The sequence below is a fragment of the Nasonia vitripennis genome, chromosome 3, assembly GCF_009193385.2.
Source record: "Nasonia vitripennis strain AsymCx chromosome 3, Nvit_psr_1.1, whole genome shotgun sequence".
Lineage (NCBI taxonomy): Eukaryota > Metazoa > Arthropoda > Insecta > Hymenoptera > Pteromalidae > Nasonia > Nasonia vitripennis.
In genome coordinates this window covers 5,677,776-5,693,519 of record NC_045759.1, presented here as the reverse complement: position 1 = coordinate 5,693,519, position 15,744 = coordinate 5,677,776, and the positions used below count along the sequence as shown (strand labels likewise).

At 46.7% G+C, this 15,744-nt stretch overlaps 2 protein-coding genes across 5 annotated transcripts in view; one reads left to right on the top strand and one right to left on the bottom strand.

Moving 5' to 3' along the window:
- LOC103317451 (uncharacterized protein DDB_G0284459-like) overlaps window positions 1–15,744 on the bottom strand; it is a 73,183-nt gene that overhangs the window by 39,588 nt on the left and 17,851 nt on the right. The gene's annotated exons all lie outside the window — the stretch shown is intronic.
- On the top strand, window positions 7,361–8,723 carry LOC100123639. The gene is made up of 3 exons (XM_031926938.1): window positions 7,361–7,466; window positions 7,675–8,130; window positions 8,211–8,723. The coding sequence occupies exons 1-3, from the start codon at window positions 7,443–7,445 to the stop codon at window positions 8,394–8,396; spliced, it is 666 nt and encodes a 221-aa protein (XP_031782798.1). The 5' UTR covers window positions 7,361–7,442; the 3' UTR covers window positions 8,397–8,723.

Sequence of the window (15,744 nt, the reverse complement as noted above, 5' to 3'; positions counted from 1 at the left end):
GTAGTTTGCCGCGCGACTTTGCAGCTGTTTTTTCGAGGGATTTGGGGGGTTTCGAAAATCCCGCGGTTGGTGGTGAAACTGTAGTTTTAGTGAGGAAATTTATTTATCATTAATTAACATGGTTCAATCAATTGCCGATAAATCTATTGCTAGTTTACACATTTCTTTGTTTTACCATCTGATATAGCCTTGTAATTGTGTAATAAAAATAAATTGTAAAATTGAATTCACTCTCGATCGCTCGTTTGCTTATACGCTTCGTTTTGCAAGCGTTGACCCGACGGCGCATATAACAGTGCAGATCGATCGATTTATTCAACCGCTATTATGTATCAGCTCGATTTTGCGCGCACGGAATCGAAATTATCGGCTCGCTCGAAACGGTAATAAACTACACCTTGTCGCTAGCTGCTTGGCTCCCGAAGTCATTGTACGCCGGTAAAAAGAAGGTGAAAAAACTCAGCGCTGTGTGTGTGTGTGTGTGTGCGACAGAGTTTTTTTATTTTACTATCGTTCTCGTAATATCTCTCGCGTAATCGAGGTCACTGTCATCACTGACATAATAACGCAGGAGTAGCCTATGGTGAAACGTTTTCTTCACGACGGCGCGCACGTCTTACGTGTGTTTTGAAGATCTAATCGTAAATATGGACTCTTTTCTAATTAATTCCAGAAATTACATACCTTTTCAATTTAATCGCCAGTAACCTGATTCTCATTTTTTCTTCTTCTTTGGTAACTCGATGCTTTCGCAAAAATTACAAAAAAAAGAACGCGAGAAAGTGTCCGCGCGAGTGTGTGTATGACACATGCGCCAGCTTCGCGTTCTGTTATTATTATTGCATTAAGAAACGATTACGGACGTTGTTCGTCGGACTGTTCTAGAAAATCAACTATTAATATTTTGAATGTATGATATCGACGAGTAATTAATAAGCCAAAAGTATGCGCGAACTCGTATACGTACGAGGAAATTAATTAGATCGTCGATGCTTTTGTTTGACAGCGGCCAACATATCGTTAAAATAAACCCGTATACGTGATTTATCGTAAATTTACGAATTTTCACATATAATTTCGAAGCCGTTTCGTTCAACAATTAAATTCGACCCGCATCAAAGCGTAATTAATGCCCGATTAATAATCCAACGACTCCCCAGCGCGCATCATAATTAAATCTCAAAAATCTCCCTTCGATAAGCATCGAGAAATCAGCGGCCAAAAAACAAGCCGAGGACGAAACGCAGCAGGTGCAGCGCTTTGCACATATAGTCGCCCGATAAACGCAGCAGCGACTGTGGCATCCGTCCACGTATAATACATGTATGCATGAGGACTACTCCGGCGCGCTTTTCCGCGCGGAGCGTCGCACGTCGTTGCATAATGGCGCTCGCAAGGTTCGGTTAGTGGAGCGGAAAGCCAGCCGCTGTTCTCTTCTTCCTTCACTCTCTCTCTGCAGTGCAGTGCGTCTGCTATGTTAAACTCCTTCGCGTTGCTTCTCTTTTCGAAAGCTTTCTTCCGCGAGTTGCCGCAACGCGGGGAGAGACAGAGCCGGGCTCTGTGTGCGCGAAGGAGAAAAACAAATGCCCATGGCTTGTATACGCTCGATTTGGCACAATCGCTTTACTCCCGCGGCTGCATTCTTAATTCCCGATGTATTCTATTAACGAGGTCGCGTATCGGTATCGTTTCCTGATTTTTTTTCTTCCAAAATTCTCAACCGTCCTTTGTAAAACCCACACACACACACACACACGTGCAGCTTTTGTTCGACAGGATCGCTGTACACACACGTATACCCACTTTTATTCCAGCTCTCTCGCGCTCGGTGCATCCATTGTCTCTGCCTGGCAAAAAGGAAGATTGAATAGCGGTACGTATTCCTTGGGAGGCGCTCGTTTGCGCGTCTCTTCTTGCAAAATGTTTATATCGCCGCGCGCTCGCGCGCGGGAATTTGCCTGCAGCAGCTGCTTCGTCGGTGGAGGGAAAAATTTCACGAGTAGTCGAGCGATACGATGAATGGATGCTGGGAATACGACGAGTCTAGAGTTGTGTATGTGTTTTTTCGGTACTGGGCTAGCTGTTTACCATTTCTACCACCGCGCTCGCGCGAAGAAGTTTCTGGATGTACACGTATGCGCGACTCGTATTATTTTTTGTTCCGCTCGAGCGATAGTGTAACGCGCCGGTTGTTTAACAATCGTAGAAAGTGTATAAAAAGTGTGTATTATATATACGGGAGGCGTTAGTATGTATCATATACAGAAGCGATATTCTGATTTCTACGATTGCGAAAGCCGCGCATAACTCAGACATTGTAGTTACACGCGCGAGCGTCCTTGTGAAATTCGAAAATCGTACATTATAATAATAACGCCGGTACAAAAAATATTGGCATCGTAAATTTCCGTCTCTCTATTGCGATAAAACTCCGGCGCGTATACGCACGCGGGAAAAACGGGCGGCGCCTATTATAAAATCCGAAATTCTTGCCCAACAGCCGACGTTTACGACGATCCGCCGAAGAGTATCGGTAGCCCATAGGCTGACCCACGCACTACATCATAAAGCAAAGAAGAAATTTGCCAATCTATAATGTACATATGGAACGCTCTCGCGTTATCAAACAAACACGATCAAACGTCCGTCCACTTATTACTCGAAATTTCGAGAGTGTATAGCTTATGCGCAATCCAATCCATACGCACAAATCAATGAGGCGCGCGCGCGCGAGCGGTGTGTTGCTCAACGCGAATTGATACACGAAATTGAGTGTATATCCCCAGCTCTTTGCCGCATTTGCGAAAAGCCAAGAGAGAGAGAGAAACAAAAAAAGAGATCGGGAGCCGATTTTCTCGGGTTATTAGGACAGGAATGCGGTAGCTCTCGTATACGCGATTTTCAGGAGACGCGGCCTACTGTGTGTTTTCTCTCTCTCTCCCCCCCCCCTCTCTTTCTCTCTCTCTCTCTCTCTCTCTAGGCTGGCGCGAGTTATATAGGTGGACGCGGACTCGGAGATTTATACAGTCGTTTAACCGGACTTTTTCGCCTCTCTCGCGCCTCTATGGATTTTGCCGAGTTGGAAGTTGGCCGCCGCCGCGCACTCTTTCTCTCCCGAGTGATGAAAAACCGGCGGTATTTCACTCCGGGCCAGAGAGTGAGCTCGCTATCGCCCTCTGAATTATGTACTCCGCGGGTGTATACTTTCGGCTTTATACTGCTGATGTGTGTGCTGCTTCGATCATTGTTTTCGGGGATAATTTTTTTGAGCGAGAAACCAGTTGGTCAGAGAGAAAACGACGGTTTTATAAATACATTGACCACTTACTCGTGTCGTGCTCGTGAATTAGTTGTAAATTCAAAGCGCATATATTTAGTTAAGTTAATGCACGCCGTTACCGAATCGGCGAAATTTCTTAGAATGCACGCGGACCGTACGTGTACTTATGTAAATCGAAGCGTCATACGCCGACCTGTAAACAAATTCAATAACACCGACGTTTCCTAGTGGTATAAGCGTCGGGGAAATTTGTAAACATTCGGTTCCCGAAAAAGAGACACTCTAAAAAGCACCTCCACTTCCAGCCTACCTCTGTAACACTTATGTGTAGGTATCGCCGTGAGCCAAGCGAGAATTTTTAACGTTACACCCCTGCGCGTTACTATATATCTCGTTACATGAAATCCAAAGCACACTTCCTTATATACATACGTACACACGTATAACAATTCGAGCGAAAGAAAAAAAACGCAAATACGAAGCAGGAAGCCGAATAAGGAACGCGACTGGGATCGGAAGTATTAGTTAATTTTACATAACGGCCATGTATAATTTACGGCCGGCGGGACATTTATTTTATTTTCGCGACGACCTGCAGCGATAGGCGTGGCTTTCGAATGCTCGCGACGGCGGCGCGGCGTTAAGAGCGCGATTAGAGCTATGGGCTACTTCGAGAGGATATTTAGCATTGAATGCTGTATATGCTCTGGTCTGGCCTAGGAAATATATGGTTTATGTCTTAGCTACGCGATATCGAGGGACAATTAAACATTGCGGCTCGCCTGAGCTACCGTGAGATTATATTAAATGGCTGTAATTCTCTCGGCTGGCGATGAAATGCTTTGCGGGAATGAAATGTGAGTAAGAATTCAAATTTTCTTCCCGCGAACCAGTGAAATTCGACAGGAATAGCCGCAGAACACCGCGCACGTATCCCGCGCGTTAATAGAAAGTCCCTCGACCGCGAGCAGGTAAATCGCTCGAACCTGCACTACGTCGAACAATCAAAATAAACCTTCGAGTAAATATCCACGCCAAGAGAGTTCATAATTAGCCAATCGCGTCGAGAAGGCGCGAAGAAGTCCGTTGCGCAATGTCTCCTCGCGCGACGCTGCAAGAGATTTCCACCTATATCGCCGCGCGTTCGTAGAAACGTAAATTCGCCCAAATGTTCTCCTCAAAAACGGCAGTCTCTTCGTTTCGCAAACCGTCATCAGTTGAGACAGCGTGAAATCCCTATAGACATCGCATCAGAAAAAGCTATTACCCAGATCGCTCGAGATGATAAACCAAAAGCCAGCGCGCATCGATAGTACACTAATACGTCCCACATGCATAGTGGCACACACAGACAGCGGGTTCGTTAGCCGCGTGTTTACAGTCTTAATTTTATGCGTTTGAGCGCAAGACATTATGTGTACACTCCGTACAATCGCTCTCTCTCTCTCTCTCTCTCTCTCTCTCTCTCTCTCTCTCTCTCTCTCTCTCTCTCTCCCTCTCTCTCACTCTCTCTCTCTCTCTCTCTCTCTCTCGTATAGTACACACATTGCGCAATCAAATCAGCTTAATGGAGCTTCAAGGTTCCGCGGAGATTTTCGTCAAAGCGACGATTATCTCACTATGCGCTGCTCTGCTTCTGTAGCGGAGAGAGAAACGTATACGTGTAAACAAAAATGCTTGAGTTGCGCTACCCGCCGAGATATATACAAGCGTTTCGTAAGATTCATTTATTGAAATATCGCGCGAGGCGCGCAAGCGCGTACGGATGATGGTTTTCATCACTCGCAGTAGAATATTGCTCTTTTTGTCGATAAAAATTACAATGCGCAGCCGATGCCGTTTTCGAAATTCATCCATAATGCCGTGTTATTAATTTATTGCCTTCTTTTCACCTTGCTCTCGTAGGTGCATTCCGCGCCGCCGGCGTAGTTAATGCGTAATTAGGTCTCTCTCGCGAGCAAGCGAGCGTTTTTTCTTTCTTCTCTATTAAAAGCGCGTGAAGTAATGTAGTCGGTCACTTTGAGAACTTTGTGTGGGCAGCTGCAGGCGATAAAGCATTTTTACACTGAGATTAGTCCCATAAGCTAAGGAGACGAAGGAAGAATCCGAAGGATAGACAAGCATCGCAAAGCACACGAGTCGAGGAAATAAAGAAAGATAAGAGAAAGAGAGAGAGAGAGAGAGAGAGAGAGAGAGAGAGAGAGAGAGAATGAGAGAAAGAAAGAAGGAAAGGAGCATTCCTGGCTAATTGAGCGCCAGCTACGAGCGAAGCTCGCGTATCTCCCGAGAATCGAGATTCCGCGAGAAGACGTATCGCAACGGCGACACGTGTGCCAAGCGCGAGATTTTGCAAGGATCTCTCTCCTTCTATTGGCTGCGCGGCCTAACGAGCGCATCGATCGCGACGCTCCCGTGTACACCGACGAGCGAAGATTCGGCTGACAAAGTTTGCCGCCGCTGCAGCTGCGCGAGATGTTGCCTTGTTTTTCGATGCTCTCTGTGTGTGTAACGTTTTTGTCTAAAACGAGCAGCTGACTTTGATCAGATCTCGGTGTTCGGTATGGACGAGATTCCGGAGATAAGAAGCAGTTTGGCTTTTATGTAACGCTTGTTTGGGCATATTTTTGAAAAACGTCAAAGGTACGAGCGAGTAGTTGACGCGATGTACCCACTCGAATAAGCGGTATTATGACAGCTTGCGAGGTTTAGAAAGCTTACGAAACGGAATTGGCTTGTTAAAAATAAGTCCCCAAGTAATTAATGCATTTGCCAAGGTTAACAAGGGCAGCCTGTGCCTGGGCAACTATGAAAAATGGAAAATTCTTAAAAATTTTGCAATCCCGTTTTCGAAACGTAAAACCGAGAACTTTTGCTAAACTCTCGGTTGACTGACCTTTCCTACACACACACACACACACACACGCGCGCGCGCGATTTTCCCGACTAATAGGTAGACGCCACAGTGCGTTATTGAAAATAGCCGTAAACAGCGGCGTCGAAACTCCGAATCAATGATCATCGTCATCAGACACAGGCACAATGTTGACAGTATACATAACGTGTGCATATCGCATCAGATGTTGGCTTAGAGATAAAATTGTTAACCACATGCTACGACGAGCTGCACATGCATCAAACGAGCTAATCATGTATGCATTGCGCCAGCTGAGACTGAGTTTATACAGTCGCGCGAGCGAGCGAGTGAGGCACGCAAACACGCGAGTATTGATTAAGCCAACGAGCGACTAATACATTTTAATACAATTGAAAAATTCGCTCGGGGATTTTCAAATATTAAGCGAAGCTTTTGAACTGGAAATTCTAATTAGTCAATGTAATGCATAAATCTGTGGGTTTAGTTGCAGGTGACGACGAGCGGAAGCGCAAACTAGATCTGTCTGACTATTTCGAGTCTTCGATGAAATTCGATATGGAACGCGGAGTTCCCTGCACGTATATGTTCTACGTTATACGCGTTGCGGCATCTTCGCGCTGGTTCGCGAGGAAGCCGTTGTTCTTCCCGTTAATTAATCGAAGTTGGCTGCAATACGGCAGCGCGAGTGCGGCCGCTTAATTAGAGCCTTGATTTATTAACGACGCGAACGCAGGAGCTTTATTATCCCGGAGAAAAGTCAAAGGAACGCGAGCTTTTCTGGGGCGAACTTGTCGTGGAAAACCGAATTGTTTTGTTGGTCGTTATAACTATAGGAACGAAGCTTTGCGTGGAGATAAATCCTCGCTTAAACTCATAGTGAATAAGAGTCGTATCAAAGGACATCGTTGTGATAAAGCCCGACAATGCAATTGACACCTTCTCCACGCAGACGCATCAGCCGAAGAAAGAAGCTGACATCTCCCATACAAGAACCGCGCGACCCACTAACCCACGACGAATTTCCCAAGACCACATCTCCTCCTCTGCACACGAGTGAAAACGCAGAGATGAGCACACGTAGCAAGGACGCGGCTCTGACGCGTATGCAAAAGACAAAGGCGAGAAAGAGAGAGAGAAATCGGTCTCGCGCGGTCTGGCGCAGCTAGACATCCTCCACTACCCACTACCTCCAGAGCGGTGAGCGCGCGCCGCTCGCTCGAGCTGACCGTTCCTTATAAAAGCCGAGGGTAGCCACGTGAGGATTCAGTGTGCTCACTGCCTACTAGCATGGACGGCACAGGCAAACTGAAAGTGAGTAGTAGGAGCCGACGACGCTGACCGAGTCACCTTTCTCTCTGCACTCCCTCTTTATTCGCCCGACTCGAGCTCTTGATTGCGATACGCTTATACTCGGATTTTTATTTCATTTTTTTTTTCTAATCTCCGACCCCAGTGAATCCCCCGAACGATCGAAAGACAACAAGACGAGTCTCTAAAAGCAATACTTCTGTTCACACAGGCTCTACTGCTTCTGGCCCTCGTGGTGCTCGCCGCGCGAGCGGAGGAGGCCGAGAAGAAGGACGCGGAGGCTGCCCCGGCAGCGCCCGAGGAGAAGAAGGCTGAGGAGAAGTCGAAGCGCGGCCTGGAGCTGAGCCTCGGCGACTTCGGCGGCCACTTCGGCGGCCACCTCGGCGGCTACGGCGACCTGGGCGGACACGGTCTCGGCGGCGGCCACGAGCACATCACTCACGAGCACATCAAGGCCACGACCATCACCAAGCACGTGCCCGTGCTCCAGCCGTACCCCGTCCACGTCGAGAAGCACGTGCCCTACCCGGTCAAGGTGCCCGTCAAGGTGCCCGTCGACAGGCCCTACCCCGTCCACGTGCCCCAGCCCTACCACGTCATCCACGAGAAGCACGTGCCCTACCCGGTCGAGAAGCCCGTGCCCTACCCCGTCAAGGTTGCCGTCAAGGTAAGAACCGTCAAATTATACTATATACATTTGTAAGTGAATTGTCACTAACGAAATTTCACGCCCGTCCGCGTCACCAGGTGCCCGTGAAAGTACCCTACGAGGTTAAGGTACCCGTCCACGTGCCCGTCGAGGTCCACAAGCCAGTGCCCTACGCGGTCAAGGTCCCCATCACCATCAAGGAGCCCTACCCCGTCTACATCAAGGAGCACCATCATGAGCATCACGGCTGGGCCGGCGACCTCCACGGCTGGGGCCACATATAGAGATCACCCGCAACAGCGTCATCACCACAGCAAGAGCAAACCAATAAGCGCGAATAATCCCGTTCGTTGTTCTTCCACGACATGACGATCTCATGAGTGATATGCATCCATCGTATTATGTTAATTCCATACGCGCACGACGCACACAACTTCGTCGTTGTCGCTATGTACACACACACGAGTATTTCGAGAGCCGAGACACGCGGCTCCGAGACGAAAGCTTATTTTGTAGCAAAAATAATTATTCATCCGTACGGCTTCGTACGCGCGAGTACAATACTTTTTACATGTTCATGTGAATAAACTTTATTTTTTTACTAAAAAAAACACCATCACGCATTTATTTCGCAACAGCCGAACCCTCAACGCACTGCACCACCTGAGTATTTCGTTTATCAGCGTATACGAGTTAGATCTCTGGAGTTGATTCTAGAAATGTCGTTGAATCGCGTTTGTCCGGTACGTTCATATGCATACAGCGGAGCTAACCTTGATGTTCATTGAACCATCGAGTGTTTCATAAACAAGACGCGGGGAGAGAGAGAAAAAACTCTAATACGCCGATCGCTCAACTTTCGCAACCGAAATCATACGTAACGAAGAGACCGCTCACAGAAGTATCCAGTCGGACGATTAGCTACACCCTTTTTCTTCATTCAATTTCGCGAAACGACGTTTACCCCCCATTTCATTAGCGATTCCAAAAAAAAACCACTAGACGCTTAACCATAATAACTCGACTTGATACGCATAATCCCGCTATACACTTGGTCGCTCGGTCAAATCGACTCGAATTGCCCAACCTGCACAACCAGAACCGATGCGAAACCAGAATATCCGCGCACGAGAAAAACGGCCAAAAGCGATCAACCACTTTTTGAGCAACAACCCACACGCATATAGCCACTACATAACCGGCCGAGCGGCGATCGATATATCCATTACCGCAATTTCAAAAGTCGGCGGCGGCAAAATCCACGTTCCTACGAACCCACACTACGCGTTTCGCGATCGACCGGAAACTGGCGATTGCCGCGTCGAAAGTATTTTTTTTCTTCATTCCCATAGAGTTTTTCACGCGCAACGCTATTACACTCGCGGAAGCCGATGCATTACGCGATCCGCGCATCCCCCTCCCCATCACCCCTTATCCGCGCCATCTAAGCGGCCGATTTCGACACTTCCTTCGCGCGATCCATCGCGAAGTTTCTGCGAGCCGACCTTTTGCCGCCGCGCGGTTAGCTGTGCATGTAACACGCGCTATACTCCTGCATACAGCGCTGCGCGGCCTTTTCCGCTGAGAATTTCTCCCAGGCGTGCGGTGTATGCACCGAGGGATAGAGCGAGAGCAGTTTTTTTCCTTTTAGCATTCTTTCGGCGTAGTTCGCCAGCGCGATTTTGGACTGATTAAAAAGCGCGAGTCACGCGAGATCGTAATGCGATGTATGTAAGAGGGCTGCAATAAAAGCGAACGAGCTGGCTATTTGAATTGGGGGATATAGTACGTTGCGAGTGGAGTATGTTGTATTGGAAAGTTGGAAAAAAGGAGAAATCAAAATTATACCGGGTATTACCGTAATTTTGTGCAATACGGCGCATACATAGAGCGCGAGGGGCTCTCGTAAGGCTGTTTAATGGTGTGTTTTTCCAGTATAGATCGGTATCTCCTGGATCGGCCGATAAAACGCGCTTACTCGTTTAGGCCACTAGACTACTGTCGTAAAGCAGTATTTTTATAAGGAACGTCGAATCGCTATATTAATGACTGTACAGATTTGCTCGGAATAACAATTCCGAAACGAATCGTAAATTTAAAAGAGACACATTATACTCGAAGCGATAATTCGTTTTCACACTTTTATCGGTCAAACGTGTAATTAGGCGTACGTGAAACCCGTGAGATGGAACGAAGCGCTTGACAAGCGATGATTCATTGTTGATCTTTTGATTAATTAACGCTCTCGTCTGCATCGGGAAAAAAGGATTCTGTTTGTCCAGATTCGATTTCATAACGAGAGTCGAGCGCAGCTATGATCTCGGTTACAACACCGGGGTAATCACGGACCCTTGCGAAATTTGGATTCTTTTTCTCGTATCTCTTCGTCTTCTGATTGTGTGTACCAATTATTCGCTGATCAAACAGAGAACATTCGAGCGTCAGGATTAGGATTGTAATTATACTGGTGCGTAAATCACTGATTATTTTATAAAAATAAACGTCAAGGCGAATATGCGAATGCGTTAGACGTATCGTTGGCGCATGTAATAACGATTTCTACATAATTGATTGGGCTATGATGAACGAGCCAGTGATTGTCACTATACGGCTGTTTTATAAGTTCGCGATTTACAACTTCACGGCGGTATATGAACGTAAAGCCTGTTTCGCCAAGATCAATAACACGTTGCGCAAACAAAGATCGCGGCGAGCAAAGGGCATTTAAATAAATACACGCGGCTTTTAAATAATGTCATGGTCTATTTAACCGGCAAAGTGCGCTTGGGTATATCAAAACTATATTGATGCTTGTTTACACAATCCGAATGATTCGTGCGATGATCGTTTGCGCAGCTCACGGTAAGTATACCGATGGAGGAGTATAACGAACCTAACCGATTCATTTCCTCGAAAATGATTCCGTCGAATGACTCGTCAGTGAAATCCATTTCTCAGAAAGAAAGACACTTTCTCCATAAAAGTCAACCTACTGCATCATAATCGCGAATCAGGATCAAACGCATCGGCCTCTCCAGCCAAACGTCCATAGTCCGTCTAGTAACAAACGGTCGCGAATAAAACGCAGAAAAAAGGGAGAGAAATCCCGCTCGCACATTGTACACACAATCGGCAATCCCGTTTAATCCTCGCTTCGTATATTTCTTTCGCTGCAACGCGATACGTGATTTCATCGACTGCAGCACTCGCTGTGACCCGAACTCTATACTGGGATCCCGGTTGATCCACACGTACGCTCTTTGGAAATCGCGACGTCACGCGCACAGCTACTACGACGCGGTATCATTAGCGATAGATCATTTCGTCGATTCCCAAAACAATCAACCTGCTCCTCGACTACGCCTATTCGCGTGCGCTTTCCCTCGCGGCGTTTCTCACCTGCGCCCGCAAAAAACAAGCCGAGCGAGCGATCCGCGCGCGCTAACTACTGTCTCTCTCCCTCTCCGACACTAAAGACTCTTCGAATTTTCCCACAAACATAGATACATCAGTATAGTAGCAGTAGCAGCATCGTATTGCGCAACAACATCGACGACGACCACCAGCAGCGGCGTCGCTAATAATCGCAATCGCGCAGGAAAAGCCCGTGTGCGCACAGGTAGCGGGGTCAGCACTCGGTATCTTGCTCAATGCTCCACTGTGGAGTGTCATGCAGACGTGTAATCTCAGCCGTAAGAGAGATTCGCGCGAGCGATTGCCGGGGGTTATTAGGATCTTTCTCTCGCTGCTGCTGCCGCTGTTTTATGGACGGGACTATGGGATTTATCGGCAGCTTCAGCTCGAGCGACGGACTGCGCAGCGCATGATTGAATGAGCTGCAGCGCCGCGAGTGAAGTTAAACTGGCAATTATGGCCGGGACTGCTCTCTGTGTGTGATACACATTTTAATTGACGTTGTTTGTATAATAACTTTCAATTAACCATATCGAGCGTCGACTCGATCTTCCGGTATGTTATGTATTATACGTGTGTGCTCATTACACGCGATTTCGAACACGGGGTGTAGTACAAAAACCCTCGCGTTTTCGACGCCGGACACAAATCAAACATTATACATCTCTTTATCGCGTCGCATCCATTGTGTCTCACGGTCTGTGCATACGCGCACTTTACCACTGGCTGTCTTGCCTCACGCGAGCCATTCTATTCGTTAGCATATACGCGTCACGCTTTGTACCTGCACGTGTACACAAACCCTTCGCCGCACAATGGTACGCGAATGACGATAAAATAATCACCGCCGAGAAATTATTCAATTCTCACGTCTATAATAACTCAATCGCACACATACTGGTCCTCGGGATTCCGCTGTATGCACACACACACACACATTACAGGCCCCTTTCGATTTCCACGCAGTATTAGTATAGTATAGGCTGCACGTACGGAAAAACTTCCTCGCGGCCGAATGCAAATTACCATTATAGCGCGGCGGCGCTCGCAACTTTCCTTTCCCGATGCGCGAGCGCGCGCGGAAATCTCGCGTGATTTCGTCTCGTTTCACTGACCGACTGAACTGCACGGCAGCGCGGCCGTAATATCGGCCATTATCCACATAGGAGAGCGTCGCCACGGCGTTATTATTATACGTGAGGCAACTTTTCTTCAAGCGCGTATTTTATAATACACTCATGCAGCCTTTATGAATACGCCGAAGGTTCTCACGGAACATTGATTTACGCGTGCATATTCGCGCTATTTTTTTCGCTCTCCTCATCGGCTGGCTGCAGCTTCTCCCTAGGAGAAAAACGCGCGAGCGGATCAAAACGGCATTTTCCGCCTTTCAAATTTCGTAATTGCGCTAAATACATTTAGCGCGTTTTTCCACATTTTTTTATCTTACGCTGCGCTCGCGGAATAAGAAAAAAAAACTCTCGTCGTCGTGGCTGCTTGAACAAAGCAAACAGAGCGGTAAATTTATATATCGCGCTTATAGGCCGCGGCTATGTGGACACAGAGAAAAAATTATCTAACCGATATAATTTAAAGCTTTGACAAGTCGTTATTAGCATTACGAAACCGCGAGCTGTACTCTGGTGTGCGGATCGATCGAGTGTGCGTATTTCGCCGAAAAAATAGACACGGCACGTGCGTGAATATAACGGATGGATTTTCCATTATCTCGAGTTCACTGGGGTGAGAGAAAGAAAGAACGGAAAAAATAGCTTCGATGAATTTCACGCAACGCTGAAGACATACTCGGACGAATCGACGTGTGATAAGTCATTCGAGGCGCAGTAGCTCACTCAGCGGTTTACGTAAAAGCCGGCCGTTATCGCACATTGTTATTCCATATAATGTACGACGTAAAGGATATACTCGCTAGGCGGAAGGTATATAATCCTTAAACGCCCAAGCGGAGTCTATAGAGCGCGTGAATTACATCAACGCGGTCATATACTTAGCGCTCGCGCGCGCGAGAAATGCGAACACGTAACAGCGCGAAATTACGATTTCCGCCGTAGCTGCGCGAGTGTGTGTACTTGCGCTGATTTTCTCTCGGCCGTATAGCATGTATATACACACTGCAGACCGACGACGACGCGCCAGGACTCGCCAGCGCAAGTATAATCCAGGAAGCGCGTGGCGAGTCGAGCTCGTAATCAATAGTCGACGCGTAATGCAATAATGACGAGGGAGAGAGAGAGAGACCGCGCCTTTGTGTTTTCAAAAGCGCATACGAGCGGCGAAGATCCGGGAAAATGGGTGAAAGCGATGCAGTTTACGCTCTGGACGATTTGTTGCACTTAGTTTCGCAATTGTCGCACATATATATATATATATATATATATACATATATATATATATATATCGGAATTCGAGAGACGTGCGATTTGCATCACGCGGAAGCGATTAAAAAATTATTGGGATCCTTGCGCGAGAAAGTGTTGCGCTTGATGGATGGAACGTTGTGTTGAAGGAGGTATATCTATGAAAACGTTATGGTTCACCGCGAGCGTGTGTGTATCACTTCTCGCTCTTTCTCGCAGATTCCAATATCGTTTATGGTCCGCGCGCGCGCGCGCGGTTTTAGCGGGAATATTGCATTTAATACCGGAGGGAGCGATAATTTCGATTACTTCCTTGAAAAACGAGTTTTTCCTACTAAAATACATTTAGATGAAAAATGCCTTGATAATTACACGCTGTATGGGGCTTGCAGAAACGGGTATAACGATCGTCAGAGAACGAGATTTTTTCAGCTATTTCGCGAATTTTTTAAACGCCCCGCAGTATACGTGGATGATAGACATTATATTACTCAATGATCTCGTCATGTAAAACGATTTTTATTCGTACTAATAAATTTAATGATTGGGGTAAAATCGATCGAGCGATTTATCCGCTAATTTTTAAATCGAGCTTTACCTATCACATCACATTGACTATCGATGATAATTGCGTATTTACGTTTTGAACTACCTGAACGGGTCTAATAAATCCATTTCATAAAAGTGTATTATACTATTCCTGTAAAATCTCTCGACTGTTTCACACTTTTTCGCGTATTAAAATAAAATACGATTCACGCGATTCCGAAGATATACGCCACACGCATTTCCCAAGATGAAATTAGCTTTATACGTTTACGATCGCGTCGTAAAACGAGAACTATACACCTGTGTCTATATAGCCCTCGACAAAGTGGACGTAATAAAAATAAAACTCACAGAAGAACTATACATAACAGATAAAGCTGGAATGCAACGAGTGCAGAGTGCCGGCCGCCAGATTAACGCCATATCCCATCAGAATTAATCGACACGTTCATTGGGCTTTTATACAATATATCTTCGACTCGACTAATCGGACTTTCGAATTGACTATCGAATTCTCTTGCCGCATACGCGACGTATCCGGTATTAAATGAATTCGCAACGTTTCGCGGAAGTGCAGCCGACGAGTTAATGAACCCGAAACCGATATGTCATACGAGAGGCGTGAAACTTCGTGTTTACATTCGCGCTGCGCCGGCGAGATGTCGAGCGCGGCACATTTTTTATAAGACACCGGAAGCGTTGTAATTTCAATTTACGAGTGGAATTTTTTTCAATTACATTCAATCGATCTCATATGCATAAGCGTGAAATCTTACATTTAATCACTCGTAGCCTACGAGAATAGCCCGATATCGCACAGTGAATTCTTGAAGAAAAAGGCATCAGTCTAATAGCTTGTAATAACTATTCTGATTGAACAGCTATATAAAGCGCGCCTAGCATAGCCCATTCGAAAAACGTCCAAGCCATTACGGTCATAAATCTATTCTCCCAACCGATTATCTAATTTCGCACAGTCCCACAATCGAACGAAAAACACAACAGCAGCAGCCGCCTCTTAACCGCGTAACAGCCATTCCAACAGCGCGTAAAATAATAAACACACTCGGGTATATCCAGGGATCCGCGCAAAAAAGCAAAATCATTTTGACACTTTGATTGGACTTCACTGTACAAGTAGTATACACCTCTCGACGTATCCATTCCGCGTTCCTCTCGCTTTCTATCCGGGCGGTAGCGCGAGGCCGCGAGAATCATAGAATGAGCTCGCGGTCAATGCGACGACGAAAGAGAGAAAGAAAGAGAGAGACACATGCGCGCGCGCATTACG